The sequence below is a fragment of the Poecilia formosa genome, unplaced genomic scaffold (assembly GCF_000485575.1).
Source record: "Poecilia formosa unplaced genomic scaffold, Poecilia_formosa-5.1.2 Scaffold408, whole genome shotgun sequence".
Taxonomy (NCBI): Eukaryota; Metazoa; Chordata; class Actinopteri; order Cyprinodontiformes; family Poeciliidae; genus Poecilia; species Poecilia formosa.
In genome coordinates, this window is record NW_006800347.1 from 24,204 (window position 1) to 38,950 (window position 14,747).

The window sequence follows — 14,747 nt, forward strand, 5'->3', positions numbered from 1 at the left end:
GCTAGGTGTGGTTGACCCTGTTGCTAGGTGTGGTTGACCCCGTTGCTAGGTGTGTTGCTAGGTGTGGTTGACCCTGTTGCTAGGTGTGGTTGACCCCGTTGCTAGGTGTGTTGCTAGGTGTGGTTGACCCTGTTGCTACGTGTGGTTGACCCCGTTGCTAGGTGTGGTTGACCCCGTTGCTAGGTGTGTTGCTAGATGTGGTTGACCCTGTTGCTAGGTGTGTTGCTAGGTGTGGTTGACCCTGTTGCTACGTGTGGTTGACCCCGTTGCTAGGTGTGTTGCTAGGTGTGGTTGACCCCGTTGCTAGGTGTGGTTGACCCCGTTGCTAGGTGTGGTTGACCCCGTTGCTAGGTGTGGTTGACCCCGTTGCTAGGTGTGGTTGACCCTGTTGCTAGGTGTGTTGCTAGGTGTGGTTGACCCTGTTGCTAGGTGTGGTGGACCCCGTTGCTAGGTGTGGTTGACCCCGTTGCTAGGTGTGGTTGACCCCGTTGCTAGGTGTGTTGCTAGGTTGGCTGTTCAGACTCAGGATCTGAACGGTGAGCCGTGTTAGCAGCTCTCTGCTGGCCTGAGATTTTTCATGAATTGACGTCACTAAGAGCTACTTCAGGCTTGGTTGTGAAGCCGGGCCTGGTACCAGAATCTGGACCCGGTGCTGTCGTCTCGCTGCAGGTCTCTTGAACCCCATAAAGAGGGAACTGCTGCTGCGGCTGCAGTCTGAGATCGAGAACGTCACAGACTCCTGGCTCACCACCGCTCTCAAGTCCCTGCTGCTCATCCAGTCCAGGTCTGACCCAGATCCGCTCGACCCAGACCCGGTTCCGGTCTTCCCATCCCGCTCATGTTGTTTTTCTGTTCTGCAGAGGGAAGTGCATGAACGTGTTGGTGACCACAACCCAGCTGGTCCCAGCGCTGGCCAAGGTTCTGCTGTACGGCCTTGGAGACGTCTTCCCCATCGAAAACATCTACAGCGCCACAAAGATCGGTGGGTATGACCCGGCATGGTGGACCCGGTCCAGACCCAGTCCAGACCTGCCCAGCCTCATGGTCTCCTCTCCTCCCAGGGAAGGAGAGCTGCTTTGAGAGGATCATCTCTCGCTTTGGGAAGAAGGTGACCTATGTGGTGATCGGAGACGGCCGAGACGAGGAGTTCGCAGCAAAGCAGGTACGAGGTTCTGGAGATGTTCTGGAGACAATTTCCAGGTCCGGATAGTGATGGAAAAGGAACCAATTGTTTTTCTCTATGTTTCATTTACCATCCGTCTCCCTGCAGCCGCTTTATTTAACCTTTGACCTCCAGTAAATCCATAGAAAACGGCAGCAGCAGATGGTGTTACTGGATTTACTCCCTCTGCATCCACACCAGCTACCTACAACATGGAGCGCAGTTTAACTACAGTCCATGCATGTCAGATGACTATTCAAATATTAATGCTACCACAATATGAATGCATTAAACGAAGCCTGGACATAATGAAGGAGTTAGCTAACGGAGCGTCAAGGACGTCACCGAATTGGACCATTTTTGTTCCCCGGGACAAAACCAGCAAAAACTAATACTTATATCCAAAGCATGCAGAGCAGTTGAATCCTCCAGGAGGCAGCTAGCAGCTAGCACACAGCGCTAACAGGAGGCTCAATGCTGACCACCGGCCAGGACGTCTCTACCGACACACAGCATTCATGTCTACAATCAGCTTTGCTGTCCCTTTTATCAGCAGCTTAGCGCTTCGCTGTGTCCCTCGCTTCCATAGGGAAGGAACCGACCCTCAGTCAGACCAAGTCTTTCAGAAAATCCCTCCTGATATCCTGGCGGAGGTTCCTGAAACGCTCGTCCTTCAGGTCTCCAAAAACGGACGTTCCCCTCTGATGTGGGAACGTTCCCGAGAAAACCGACATTAACCAGAAGAGGCTCTGATGCCGCGGCGATGTGAGACTCCTGAGCGTTAATACACGCATTTCTGAGCGGTTCGACTCGCTTACCTGCAACTGCAGCAGAACTGAACTCGGATACAAAATCACCGCCAGGAAAAAAAATGGCCGATTCTCAGAACTGATTAGCTGGAAGTCATGACCTTGTTCAGCATTTCCACAGCAAGTGGTGACGTCATAGACAAGAACAGGTTACAGGCAACAGAGAAAAGTGAACAGACTGAAAAATATAACCCAGAGAGAATAGAAAGACATTTATGCAGCATTCCTGGACACTCAACGTACAAAAACAACATTTATGGGATAAAAAAGTGGATTTTGTATGACATGTCAAATTTAATGGCTCCAGGTTACAGTGTAGTTACCAGTTTTGTCAGCAGGAGGCGCAGTTTCACTGCTTAATTCTGTCATAACAAACTTTACTGAATGATCAGTTGTCCCAGAAATGACTGCAGTAACCAATAATAACAATAATAGTGGAAGTATACGTGTATACAGCGATCCCTTGTTTTTTGCCTGGGTTGCATTCCAAAAATAACCCACGATAAGTGAAATTCGCGAAGTAGTTACCTTTAGTTTTTTACAACTATTACAGAGCATAATTAAATACTCTACATTGAAACCAAAGAACAAAACCTGTTTTCAGGTCAGCGGGTGTCTGTGTCTTTCAATCACGGCATTAATGTGATCCGGAGTCGTGTCATAAAGCGACTCCTCCAAGCTGCGAGATTCACAGCTGGATCTGCTGCAGAGCCTCCGGCCACAGTTTTTTCCAGCAGGTATTCAAAGTTTCACTTTCCATTTCCTGAATGGCCAATCTGTATTACGTATATTTTAGCCAATCAGGACGCAGAACACAATGCATTGTGAGAAAAAGGGCACACAAAAAAATCTGCGGCAAAAGGTGAACCGCGTTATAGCGAGGATCTCTGTATATTTATATATGAGATTATAAAATGTTAACCTCTAAAGAATATTTAACCCTGGTACTGGAAGACATTTTAAATATCCAGAATAAACAAACAAAACAGCAATAATTAAACAGTGCAAGCTAATCTCTGAGCTAACATGGCGTCTCCTCCTGCAGCACAACATGCCTTTCTGGAGGATCTCCACCCACGGCGACCTCGTCTCCCTCCACCAGGCGCTGGAGCTGGACTTCCTGTAGACATCCTGTGCCTGGCGGCCATGTTTGGGGGCGGAGTCTGAGTCCGCCCCGCCCTGTATGGCAGCTAAACTCGCCGCCGCTCAGACTGACTCACGCTTCACTTCCCCCGTCTCCATCTGGACGTCCTGCAGAGGACTTCCAGTCCTGGAGACGTCCGTTCGGTTCAATGTGTTTTAGTCTGGACCCAGAAAGTTCTGCTTCTGGACCGCTGTGCTCTGTGATCCGGTCCTGCATGCTCCCACCCGATCCGAACCGAGACGATGAACACTCAGGTCGTCTTTAATCCCAAAGAACCGGAACAACTCCTAAAATCCCTGTGAAGGTCCGGATTCCATCGTCGCTTTCCCTCAGCACAGCAGAACTTTATCAGAACTTCACCATGGCAACCAGAACCGGCAACTGAGCTCCACCTGCTGCAGACCGGACCGAACCAGACAGATTTGTCCTTCAGACACGAACAGGAAGCGGAGCGAATGTTCTGATTGGACCGTGAGGAATGTGGACCCGGTGTGTTTGGTGACTCGGCGTATTTATGTCCTGTGCCTTTAAGCGTCGCTCGTGTATCTGCAGCTTCTTCGTATCAAAGTGTTATTTTTCCATTCAGACGCTTCTTCATTTTCCTGTTCTGCCTGCACTGAGACCCAGAAGCCCTCCGTCCGGCGCCGACCCAAACACGGCTCGGATAAAGTCTCTCCGTGTTTCGGTTCATCTCACCAGACGCTCCTTTGGTCAGGAGTGTCGCTTAGTTCAGGGGTGGCCAAGTCCAGTCCTCGAGAGCCACCATCCTGCAAGTTTTAGAAGTATCCTTACTCCAACAGACCGGGATCAGCTCTACAGAGGCCCGATAACGAGCCAGTCATTTGATTCAGGTGTGTTGAAGCAGGGATGCATCTGAAACTTGCAGGATGGCGGCTCTTGAGGACTGGACTTGGCCACCCCTGGCTTAGTTGCTGCGACAATCACAGGTCAGGTTACTGCGGGAAAACTGCAGCAGGAAATCACGACAGAACCTCCGGTTCTGGAGAACTTTGAGACATTTTGGTCAGAACCTGCAGGTTGACAGGAAATCTCCTGAAATCCATGGAAACCAGTCTGACCAGGCCCGGTTCTGAACTTGGTCCTGGTTCTGACCTCGGTCCCAGTTCTGACTGGTCCCGGTTCTGACCTCATGCCCGGTTCAAGTCGTACATCAGTTCTGAAGAAGCAGCGGTTCTGATGGACCTGCTGGTCCGTTTCCTCCTCGGCGTTTCTTTCTGTTCATCTCACTTCGGAGCCGAGCAGAACCGGAATGTGGTTCTGGAAACTCGGACCGCTCCGGTCCTGAACCGTCCGGGACTGTAAATACATTTTAAACCTTTTCTGGCTCAAGTTTCTGATTTCCTACACATTCAGCTCATGGTGCTTCAGGTCCGAACTCCTGATTCAGGAGAGAAATTTACGACCGACGTCGATAAAAACCGTCCAGCTGGTTTCATTGGTTCATTCTGGAGCAAAATACTGAAGCTTTAGAAAAGGTTCTGAATAAAACCCAGTAATGGAGGCAGAATCTGGACCCGGCATGCAGAGAACTGAAGTCTGAGTTAATCTAGGAAATTCCTGGAGAAAATGTAACAATTCCCACAGTTCCTGAACGCAGCAAAGGTCCTGAAGAAATTTAGAGATTTCTACAAAAACTGAATATTTTTCATCAAAACAAATCAGCCTGAAACAGAACGGTTCTACTGAGTCCAGCTGATGGTTCTGGTGGGACGGACGCCTGCGCTCCAGAACGCGGCTGACATGGGCAGAACTCCTGGTTCTGATCCCTGCTGACCCAGAGATTCTGAAGGATTCGTCCATCCAGCTAGAGATTAAATATTTTAATCTGGTTTATGAAACCGATTCTGATCCATTTCCAGATTTTCTCTCCAGTTTGGTTCTGATTTATTGAAGGAAATTCTCCTTGTTAATGCACAACATTAACAAGGAGTTAGGGGCGTGACCTTTAGCCACGCCCCTAACTCCTCCCAACTCTAGCGGACTGAATACTGACCAGCTCTCCGTCTCACGGGTCCGAAAAGCCTCTAATTCCCGAGTATTACTGCAGATAGGAATTTAGAGAACTTTTGTTTAAGCTGGGCGCGAGAGAGATTCGTCTAAGCTCTAACTACCTACATCCAGACGTTATGCCCCGCTTCTGCCCATGATTCAGACAATCGGAGTAGCCCCGCCGGTGTCCGAACCCATGAACCACATCTGTTAACGGTAGATCTCTCCCTAATTATTAACGTGCACTTGTTACCGGCTTAGACAGTTTTAGTGACTAGGAATAAGTCACAGGGACATTATTTATCTGAACTAAAGAACGTACGAAGCCACCTAATATACTTAGGACCACAAACACTGATTTTACATTGACCAGAAGAATTAAATCTAAATGACTCAATTAATTTAATTGTCCACAACATCAAATTAGACTTTAGTAGTTTTATTAGCAAGCTTTAGCAGGGGAAAAGACATACAGCATTTTAATAAAAAATATAAGAAATTAAAACTTTTAAGAATCATCAGAAATTACTCCTACTTCTACCCTATACTGTGTCTTAATCTAAATAGAGGCTTTGGGGGAGGCAGTATTACTCAAACCCAGATGCAGAGACGATCTTGGCAGCAGAAAACTTTAACGTCCACGGATGGAGTCCTGTCTTTGTCTTGGCAGAATCCTTTTAGAATAAATCCAAAGTTGAACTGGTGAGAATCCTCAACGAACTCAGTTCTTAATCCACAAAAGATCTTGGTATATTCCCCATGTCCACTGCAGCATCGATGTAATCCCTTGGGTTGAGTGCAGGGCCGCAGTCGAATCAGAATCCCGGGTTGTGGGTAAACGGATCTTGTTCCTTCCTTGTGCAGCGAGCAGTCGTCCCGGGGTATCACCACGCAGCCCTCCGTTGATTCTGCATCTCCATCTGCTCGTCTCGAACGCTGCGGAACGAAGAACCCCGATCCTCCTGTCTGGTGTCTTTTTATTCTTATCAGCAGCCACACACTTTCTTTCCTCACGTGCGTTTTTCCTTGACGTCAACTGTTCTTTGGTTAGCCTCAGACTACAGATGGACTTTATTTCTCCTGAGCTGCACTTTCAGTTCCCTGTCTGAATTCTGCACCTGTTTCCTCCGTACTGACTGCTTGGACAGATGATCTCATATCCATCACCATCTTGGAGACATGATGTCTGTTCTGATGACCTAATGTCTTGGTTACCTCTGCTCTCCTTTCGGTTCCTCTTTCCTCCTGACCTTCACCTACCATCTACCTCCAACACAACATCAGTGACCTTTAGTTACAGTTACACATTTCACACATTTCAAGTTCAATGTCAAAATCACATTTATAACCTTTTAGTTTCTCTGATTTAGCATTCATTTATAATTTTATAATAACCATTACTTATTAGTTACTCTTATTATAATCATGATGTGAGTCATTACAGACATTTCTAAAAAGAAACCAAGAATAATCCATTATTCCAATTATTTGACACCAAAGTCACAGTTACTTCTTTCACCGTTAAGTACTTCCATAAGTATAAGTGTAAATATTCTTATAATCAAACCAACATCAACCACTGGTTAAACCAATATTAATTATTGGTTTTATCATAAGTTATCATTATTAATTTAAGTATTTTACTCTGGGTTTTATCCAATTACTCAAAATGTTTAGATTTTATTCTTTAAACCTTTAATGCCCTGAATGAGCAATCTGAACTATTTTTAATCACTGCAGGCTGGAAACTTCCTCTTTTTCCAGGAAACCTGCTCTTCCTGTTTCATAACTCTCTTTCTGTCTGACTATGATTTTTTATGATTAAATAGAAAAAAGTAGAATTAAAGCAAGACACAATAACAACACACACAACCAGATTAATTTTATTACCGTCTGGCTCTACTGTTGGGTCTTGATATCACCTGTGTAATCAGTTTTAAAGATAACTTTATTTATTGTTATTATTAAACTAAAATCTCCAGCATGGGGAAGTGGGATGAGCTCGACTTTTCTCGACATCCTTCATGACTTTACATCTACAGCTCAGTTAAAAGCTTCATTAATTGGTCAAAGGTCACCAGGAGTCATGGCGATGTAGAGCTGTGTGTCATGCTGTGCCTCTCCTCCACCCAGTTTTCTACTTTTACCAGAAAGATAACGATGCTTCTTTCTTTTTACTGATTTATTGAAGCATGGCCTCTGACCAATGTCTTCTCTTTGACCATCTAAAACTGAAGGCAACAATTATAATTATCACACCACTGTTACACAAAACAAAGAGATAATTATAAATTTCCTCATTAACCAATACTTACGGACAAATCTTGTCCAAAACAGCAACGCATCAACGTTGATATCAGTTTAATTCAGGAACTCTCCGGCATTACGTTCCGCCATCTTGGATCCGTCCGCATTCTCAACCAAACGTTGTCTCAAAACAACCACCAGGGGGAGTTCTAGGGCTGTTCACCAAAACTAGTTAATCCAGTTTAAGTTAGTAAAGGCAGAACGCGTTTCCTGATGACATCACCCAACAGTAATTTTTAAACTGACCAGACAATAAAAATACCGAGCACTAGGAACTGAACAATATATAAAACACAATACAGTCGTTAAAATAAATATCAAAGTTAAGACAAGTGAGCAGTGACATAAATACTTGATTGTGCTATAAAATGGAACTAAAATACATAAATCTGTCTCTTTTAGAGATTGTTTTTTCACGTGGTTACCTCATCTGGTGCTGGATGCCGTGCAGCTAAGAGGATTTTTGTTTTTATATTTTTAGACAGTTATGATGTGCAAACATAGAAACAAGGTGTTTTCACACGTGGTATCATCGACTACGATAATATCAGAAGAGTTGAGATGTTCATGCAGAGCAGAGAGAAGGAAGTTAAACCTTCTCCTCCATTGATCATAACCTGAGATCTCTGGCAAACTAAATAGATGAACTTCAAGCGTTGCCAGAACCAAACCAGAGTATTATGAAAGCAGTTCGATGTGATGCTTCAGATCTTCTATCAGTCTGTTGTGGAGACTAATCTCTTCTGCAGCATCAGAACCGCTGACTTCAAAAAGATCAACATGCTGATCAAAGAAAGGATTCTTCAGAAAATGAAGAATAATAGATAACTGTGAGAATGCTCTTCATTCTTCAGAGGCTTCCTAATACTCACTGTAACACTGACCTCTACAGGAGGTGCTTCCTACCCACAGCAACTACACAACTCTGAAGAAAGTTGGCTTAATTTCCCTTTAGAGTAAATATTTTTTTAGATGAGGAGGTTTTATCATGGTTTATTCAAGTTCAGACATGACTGATCGAGCTGGATTCCACCGCTACTTTAGGAAAAACGGATCTCCTTCTCAGGTTTCATCCCCACTTTGTGGGATTGGTTGGCTTAGCAGGTCGGTAGAGACAGGAAGAGACCAGAGCAGAACATTTGCTGCAGATGGTTCAGGCAAGCAGCAGAGTTAAACCTCCTGTAGGCCTGAAAGGAGGCGGCCTCCAGTCTGACAGGTTGGACCAGGAGTGGGTGGAGTTTCTGCAGAAACCTTTTACTGTCAGTTGTTCTGGTATTTCAGCTGCTGCAATGGCGGAGGCCAGGCCTTCTTTGTCTATTGAGGAGCTTTCAGATGACAGGCCTCCTTCCCATAGTGAGGAGAGTCCAGACCAAGACGAAACGTCTTCCTCCCCTACTGGATGGAGTTTTATTAAGAGTTGCATGGGAAAGCCCAAGAGCATTTGGTCATTTTTCCTCGATCTTCTGGGTCTCCTATTGTTTCTTCTCGACATCGTTTTGGACTTCAAGACTCTGGTGATGTTTGGCTTGAATAGGGAGTATGGATACTTCGCTGTTCTGCTGATTCTGCTCGTGGGCTCGGCCGTGCTCACACACACTTTCAGCTGGCTCTGGTACAAAGGTGATGAGTTTGCCATGATGACCAACCTGGAGAGGATTCTGTATCCCAACCTTGGATTTCTGCACATCTTCCATTTAGGAATCTACACCAGGTGGGTCCAATGCAAGCAGGACTGGGTTCCTCAGTTTTTCAGTCAAAACTTGTTTTAAGTTGCCTTCATTTGTTTTAATTGTAATGCTTTTAGATAGAAACGTTTAAAGTTTCCTGGTCTGAGGACATTAAACCAGGCCAGGTTTAATGTCCTCAGACATTAAACCTAAACATCGGCATGTCCTTACCTCAGTGTCGCTGTTTCTGTTCCAGGCATGCAGCCATTGCAACGGCTTCAATGGAAAACGTTCGCTTTCAGTCCGAGAAACTGAAGAAAATAATAAAGTACCGTAAACAGGATCAGAGAATTCTGGGGATCTTTGAGGTGTACTCGGAGAGCGCTCCTCAGGTCGTCCTCATGCTCAGCATCGCCCTGAGTGACGATGGCTGGACACCGACTGTCCTCACAGGTACAGATCCTCAGAGCTGAAGATCTAGAAGCTGTTTCATTCATTTATTCTTTAAATTATTTCACTGAGCCATGTTTCAAAAGCAATATATGGCTTTTATTGAATAATTTTCAGTAAATGTCATTACTTTTGTCAGTCTCAAGTTTTTTCAGTGACTATCAGACCTTCATGTTCTGATGCCAACAGATTGTTGACCGTTGGGTTCTTGGTGTCGTACCATTAGCTTCATCTCCTTTCTGAATGTTATTGTCTCTGTTTCTCCTCAGTGCGTAAGATCCTGGTCTCATTTGTGAGCATCATCTTCTCTGAGGTCAAGTACTACAAGTCAGTCATGTCCTGCCTCAGTGAGACCAACCAGTACTGGTGCTGCTCTTGTACGACAGTGATGCGGTTCGCGATCATCTTCCTCTGGAAGCTGCTCCTGGTGTTGAGTCGCCTTGTTGCCCTCGCCCTCTTCGCCTCCGTGGAGCCCTGCTTCATCTTCACCCACTTCGTCTGCTCCTGGCTGCTCCTGTTCTTTGTTGCCTCTTACATCGAGACGAAACAAGAAGACTCAGTCTTCAGGAAGTCTACCGTTGAGAAGTGGCTGTTCCGAGGCACTGTGGCCCTGATCTGGTACTTCAGCTGGTTCAGCGGCGTGGTGAAGAGGAGGACCAGCAAACTGATGCTGTTCTACCACCTCTACATGCTGGTGGACATCTGGGTCCTCTGTGGGTTGTGGTACTGGGGAATTAGCTCAAATCCGCTTCACTTAGAGATCTCATCTTTGAACATTGCAATCTTTGCTGGAAGTGTGCCCGTTTTTTATTTAATTGGATTGTTTTGGAAGGCGATTTATTTTTATGGCCTCCATCCAGATGTGGAGGAAAATAAGCTGGAAGAAGACAAGAAAGAGGAGAAGGAGAAAGAAGAGAAGAGAGATAAGTGGATGTGTGTGAAGAAACAAAAACAACTCATCTTTATGAAAATCATCTTCTATCTCTTTTATTTGTTGCCTGGCTTTAGTAAATGTTTTAAAAACCTTGAATCTGGTCCCAGCGAACCGCCTTGCAGCAACAGGAGGATGGAGGTACTGGCCAAGAGTTTCTACATAAAACAAGCTGACAAGCTTTGAGGATTCTCAGCAGGTTTTCTGCTGCAGGTGACTGATGAAAGGAAAGTTCATCTCTGACTCAAGATGCAACTATTGCAATGACCTCTGACCTGACCCTCCAGAGCCACATGAAGCCGGTTCCTCAGTGGACCTTCCAGCAGCTGCAGGACATTCAGGCCCAGAGGACGAAAGTCTCCGACCAGAGAAACTCATCCAGGATTTAGTGGCTCTGATTCCTGCAGCAGGTCAGACTGAGACCAGAAGCTGCAGCTGGAGATCTGACTAGAACCAGGAGGGTAGAGACACCACCTGGTTCTACACCACCCGGTTCTACACCACCCAGTTCTACACCGCCCGGTTCTACACTGACCTAACCCTCAACCTGCTGGTTCTGATGCAGAAAAGAATAAACCTCCAGAAAGCTGAAAAACAGCCGAAACCCAGAGTTCATTTAAATCCAGACTAAAACCAGCTGGTTGGAGCTGCTTTTGAAACAGGATAAATGAAACATTTAACGATGCCACTTGACTAAATGTAACTGTTTTATTACTTTCTATTTTTATGACGCAGTGGCGCAACTGCACATTATTCAGGTGGATGCGAAACATAAATCGCTGCGCCCCTATGCGTTGCATACCCACTTTTTGCTCCTCTGTTATGACGTAAAGTACTTTGAACTGCCTTGTTGCTGAAATGTGCCATACAAATAAAATTTGATTTGATTGATTGATATTGCTTTAGTCTCTGAGAAATCTTGAACATTTTTCAGACCGGTCCGACCTGAACTGTGTTCATCCATCTGACTGCAGCATTCTGTCCCATCAACATTTAGAAACAGTAATCAAACTCTTTGTAACCAACCTTTATTCATAAAGCCCTTTAAGTGGAGATATAAAGGGCTTTATGAATAAATTTGATTATTATTATTATTATTGTTACCACTTGGCTGGATAACTGTCGTATCCTCCATGAAGGAGTCAGGGATTCATACATCTGAAAGCTGCTGCACGTCTCCAAACGGCCAAACACGATCGACTTTCCTCTGGATGTTAGACAGGCTCCATCATTTCTGCTTTTAATGCCTTCAGAAAGGATCCATGATTAGTTGCAGCAAACTTTAATTCATAAATATTTATTAGAAAAAAAATACAGTAAAAATAGTGGCTGCTGAGTAGTTGTTTTTAAAAAAAAAAAATTAAACAAAATATTGTCACACAACTGTGGCCATGTTGTTTACGCTGCAATGCATTCTGGGTAAATGACGACTGAGCACGTCATTCATCACAGCCAAATACGGTAAGACAGATGGGTACCGTTATTAAGCCTTTGCCATTTGAACCGGAGCTCGTTGAAATCAATGGGAACGTAGAAATCACAATGAAGATGAGGAGGAGCAAACGGAGGAAGAGGACAGAGTTAGCCGAAGCCAGTTGTGCGGCTGCTAGCTTCATAAATGGAACAATGAATGACACCTACCTCTGGTCGGACTGTGTGATCCGGTAAGTGGTTCTGTGGCTCTGTGTCCGGTCTGGTGTCAGGTTTAGGTTTTTTGGATACATTTTCGGCAGGCATTTGGTTTCAGCTTGTGATGGGAACAACCACCAATTAGCTCCTTCATCAATCTGCTCCTACAAATGACTCAAAGTCTTCTGGAGAGAAATGTTGAGAGCACAGATGTGGGTCCTCCAGAAGCTGTGCTCTTCCAACTGCTCTATCCCATTGCGCTCTTTTTTTCTTGTGGGAAGCGATGCAGACTCAACTCACTATTTCTGTTTGTTTTGCTGTTGTTTTTAAATTACCGCCAACAGTGACGTAGTGCGGCATTGTCTAAATTTACATCAGTCAAACATGATATAATAAATAAATGACTGTTAAAGGTGGCCTACTCTGTCCAGAGGGTTCCTGACTGCGTCATTAAGCCACCATGCTAATGACAAAATGGAAACCCTCACAGGTGAAAAACAAAAGATACACATTTTTTTCAAGTAATCATAAGTTTTTATCACAAACAGCAGCTGTTAATGAGAAAATGACAACATATTTTGGGCAACATGTTCAGTTAGTTGTGATCCCTTGAAGACCCGTCTCTTTTCTTTTAACTTTGAATAAATAATCATGATAAACAGTATTGAAGAAACTTAAGTTTTTAAAATCAGATTTCATGGTTTGAAATTAAAGAAACAAAATATGAACTGAGAGAGGATTTATTTTAAAAAACCAAAACGTCAGATGAATATTAAAAACAACTTCAGTTTGATGGATTCAATGTGGAATAATCAAAGAGTTAAAACTCTTTTTCACTCTTCAAATTTTAAAAACTGTAGAAAAACTAAAAAAAAAACCTAATACGGTAAGGTTTGATAATTTCTTTTATGTGTTTGTCTACTGTTTTGGCTGAAATTTCTTGAAGATATCTTTAGAAAAGTTGATTTTGATGATGTTGTACCTGTAACAGCCTGAAGGTGTCCTCATAACTAAACTCCTCTTGGTCAACAGTTTGGTTCTTGCCATTGACAGAAAATTAAATGTTTATTTATTTCTGCAATTGTTTTTCAGCACGGGGTGTTTATTTCTTTTTTGATTTGTGTATTAAAAGTTTTAAAATAATTGAAATAAAAAAAATTCAATAATCTTCAACGTCTGTGTTGCAGTTTGATTATCAACTAAACTCTTCAAGTAGAAATTTGCATTCAGGTTCTTATTTTGAAGTGTGTGAAGACTGCTTATGGAAAATGAAACTGGTGCTGAAGGTTGTCGTCTTTCAAAGTCCGATATAATCTGAAGTGAAGTCGGTTAGTTTCCCATACTGTGTTGGTGCAGCGCTTTATGTCAGCAGAAGGTCCGGATTGGCTAACCGGGATGTTCGGTCCGAATTGGGCCTCGATGTCATTTTATTTAGTTTGTTTTGGGTGCCGGTGTGCCGTCATGGCGCTGGGTCGATCATGTCCTGCTGCCGCTCCCCCTCCGGCCGAATCCTCTTTAGTTGTGGTGTGTTGAAAAGCTGTACCTGTTGTAATGACTGTGGCCACTAGGTGGCGCGCCCTTTGCTTAAGTAATTTCATGTTTTTGGGTTCAAACTATTAAAAAAATTTGAGTAATCATAAGTTTTCAAGTTTACTAAAGAAACATTTAATTCTTAAACATAATCAGCAGTTAGATTAGATGTTTTATTACTACTGTCTTATGTTTATACTGGATTTTTACATCTTTTCAGAACATTTTTCAGTGCGAAGTTTTGCTAAACAATCAGTTTTAAGTTAATTTGTGTAATTTTGTTATGACAAACGTAAAGCAGCTGTTTATATGAACTGCATTAAATGTTATAAATGTTGAAAGCCTTTGGGAACCAGGAGTATTGAGAATGTGACAAATGTTAATTTTGTCCAGTTTTAATTCATTTCTCCTGGAAATAATCCCAAATTTAGTAATCCCAAATTATCAGATTTTTCTGTGTAATAATCTGAACTGTTCAGTTTTGTCTCCCAGAAACCTGCGACAGTTGTGCCTTTTCTGTTTTTAAGAGTTATTAAAATATTTCCAGAGTAAAATATTAGTGATAAACGTTAATCCTATTACAGAACTCCAGATTAGGAATTTGAGATTAAAATAATCCTAATTTGATTCAGATCAGATTATTAAATGAAAACAACACAGATTTTACTCTTTTATTGATTTCCATTCTGCGGATCAAAGATGGCGGCTCTGTTGCTGACAGGACGCTTCAGCGCCCCCGGTGGCAGTTCCGCACTCGCCATGCTGGTTCCTGTTTGTGTTTTATTTTGAAAGGGATTCCAGGAATAACCACCGGATTGAGGCCCAGAACTCCAGATCTGGGTCCTGATCTGGGTTCTCCTGGTTCTGGTTCTGTTGGTTCTCCAGATTCTGGTTCTGTTGGTTCTCCTGGTTCTGTTGGTTCTCCTGGTTCTGTTGGTTCTCCTGGTTCTGTTGGTTCTCCTTCTGTTGGTTCTCCAGGTTCTGTTGGTTCTGGTTCTGTTGGTTCTTTTGGTTCTGGTTCTGTTGGTTCTCCAGGTTCTGTTGGTTCTGGTTCTGTTGGTTCTTTTGGTTCTGGTTCTGTTGGTTCTCCTGGTTCTGGTGGTTCTGG

At 43.7% G+C, this 14,747-nt stretch overlaps 3 protein-coding genes and 2 long non-coding RNA genes across 9 annotated transcripts in view; 3 read left to right on the forward strand and 2 right to left on the reverse strand.

Annotated features, from left to right (window-relative positions):
• LOC107833570 (uncharacterized) overlaps positions 1-663 on the forward strand; it is a 1,798-nt gene extending 1,135 nt beyond the window's left edge. Inside the window, exons 2-3 of one of the 3 annotated variants that reach the window (XR_001659332.1) lie at positions 6-251; positions 286-663. This is a non-coding gene — a long non-coding RNA (uncharacterized LOC107833570). Of the gene's footprint in view, positions 1-5 lie in introns of all 3 variants that reach the window. The other 2 variants (XR_001659333.1, XR_001659334.1) reach the window with 2 other exon arrangements.
• eya3 (EYA transcriptional coactivator and phosphatase 3) overlaps positions 1-3,842 on the forward strand; it is a 12,448-nt gene extending 8,606 nt beyond the window's left edge. For all 3 annotated transcript variants that reach the window (XM_007576458.2, XM_016663222.1, XM_007576459.2), the window contains exons 16-19: positions 670-784; positions 861-982; positions 1,062-1,162; positions 3,017-3,842. In XM_007576458.2, coding sequence (XP_007576520.1) covers positions 670-784; positions 861-982; positions 1,062-1,162; positions 3,017-3,097 — 419 coding nt within the window. In that variant the 3' untranslated portion in view covers positions 3,098-3,842. The remainder of the gene's footprint in view (positions 1-669; positions 785-860; positions 983-1,061; positions 1,163-3,016) is intronic.
• A 3,227-nt stretch (positions 3,843-7,069) lies between these two features.
• On the forward strand, positions 7,070-11,256 carry LOC103154966 (XK-related protein 8-like). Its single transcript, XM_007576460.2, has 3 exons — positions 7,070-9,143; positions 9,356-9,552; positions 9,819-11,256. The coding sequence occupies exons 1-3, from the start codon at positions 8,581-8,583 to the stop codon at positions 10,664-10,666; spliced, it is 1,608 nt and encodes a 535-aa protein (XP_007576522.1). The 5' UTR covers positions 7,070-8,580; the 3' UTR covers positions 10,667-11,256.
• LOC103154965 (uncharacterized) lies at positions 10,334-12,773 on the reverse strand. The gene is made up of 2 exons (XR_477991.2): positions 11,585-12,773; positions 10,334-10,426 (listed from the first exon to the last, which is right to left on the reverse strand). It is a non-coding gene; the product is annotated as an uncharacterized LOC103154965 (long non-coding RNA).
• A 1,559-nt stretch (positions 12,774-14,332) lies between these two features.
• LOC107833565 (1-phosphatidylinositol phosphodiesterase-like) overlaps positions 14,333-14,747 on the reverse strand; it is a 7,584-nt gene continuing 7,169 nt past the window's right edge. The window contains exon 2 of the mRNA XM_016663205.1: positions 14,333-14,408. Within this exon, the coding sequence (XP_016518691.1) occupies positions 14,333-14,408 (76 nt within the window). The remainder of the gene's footprint in view (positions 14,409-14,747) is intronic.